General features: G+C 64.5%; 1 protein-coding gene across 1 annotated transcript in view; it reads left to right on the forward strand.

Moving 5' to 3' along the window:
- The first annotated feature begins 528 nt into the window (after positions 1-528).
- NGFR (nerve growth factor receptor) overlaps positions 529-1,106 on the forward strand; it is a 30,382-nt gene continuing 29,804 nt past the window's right edge. Inside the window, exon 1 of the mRNA XM_026654724.2 lies at positions 529-722. Within this exon, the coding sequence (XP_026510509.1) occupies positions 681-722 (42 nt within the window). The 5' untranslated portion in view covers positions 529-680. The remainder of the gene's footprint in view (positions 723-1,106) is intronic.

Genomic DNA, 1,106 nt, shown 5'->3' on the forward strand with positions numbered 1-1,106 from the left:
AGACAGGAGCAGAGATGGATAGATAGATGGGCGGGGGGGATGGATGGTGGGCTGTGGATGAGATGGATGGGTAGATAGATTTGGGGGGTGGGGGGGTGTATCTCTTAGGTGGATAATACAGAAGGCCACCCCAATGAAACCAGTTTATCGGCGCTGTGGGTAGCACTTCTCCCGGAAACCCAGTCAAGGAACGTGTGCCTCATTCCGCTTTTCCAGGGCCATGAATGGCAGCTGGCGAAAGGGAAGGGCGCTGGAAGTTGCATTCTGGTTCTGTTGCAGTTTTGTGTATTTCCCAGTTAATTGTCTCCCAGGCTCCTTTCCAAAGAGTCTCTGGCTGAGCAGGCAGATGCCAGCTTGTGTGTGTGTGTGTGTGTGTGTGTGTGATACTATTCCTGGGGGTGGAGGGGAAGGGGGGGGGCACAGGGAGGAGGGGCAGCGGCAGTGACTTGGATGTTTGAAAAGCCACCCAGCCAGTGGGAGGGCAGCATCGATCGTTTTAATAAAACAGGGCTGAGCTTCAGGCGCCGAGGCAGGTGCTGTCCCGCAGCCAGCCGGGCTGCGTCCTTCTTCCAACCTGAGCCCGCCGGGGAGGTGAGAGGCTGCTGGGGCTGGGAGAAGCGCCTTCCCCCCCCCCAACCCCGGCCGCTCGCTCTTGGCTTGTCGCACGCACGGGAAAGACCATGGAGATGAAGCTGCTGCTTCTGCTGCTGCTGGTCTCGGGGGTGAGTGAACCTGCGGGCTCTGGTGCCGGGGCCCGGGGGGACCGTGCGCTCGGAGAGCCCCAGAGGAGGAGGCACCCCCGGGGAGGGAGGCAGAGGGGTGAGGGCCGGGCAGGGGTGGTGGGGAAGGGGGTAGGCGGGCAAAGGGATGGAGCGGGAGCGGGGTGGGGGGCAGCCGGACGCAGGGAGAGAGGCGGGCAGCGTAGCGGGACAGGGAACGGGTGTCCGGGCACAGGCGGGACGGCGGGAGGGGGGCAGCCGGATCTAGGGATGGAGACAAGGGGTGTAGCGGGTCAGAGGGGACGGCTGGGCAGAAGGGGTGCGGGGGGTGCCCGGGCACAGGGGGGCAGGGGAGTGGTTAGCGGGGGAGGGGTGCGGTACCCGGGC

Source organism: Terrapene carolina, unplaced genomic scaffold (assembly GCF_002925995.2).
Source record: "Terrapene carolina triunguis isolate 2854851 unplaced genomic scaffold, T_m_triunguis-2.0 Scaffold193, whole genome shotgun sequence".
Classification (NCBI taxonomy): domain Eukaryota; kingdom Metazoa; phylum Chordata; order Testudines; family Emydidae; genus Terrapene; species Terrapene triunguis.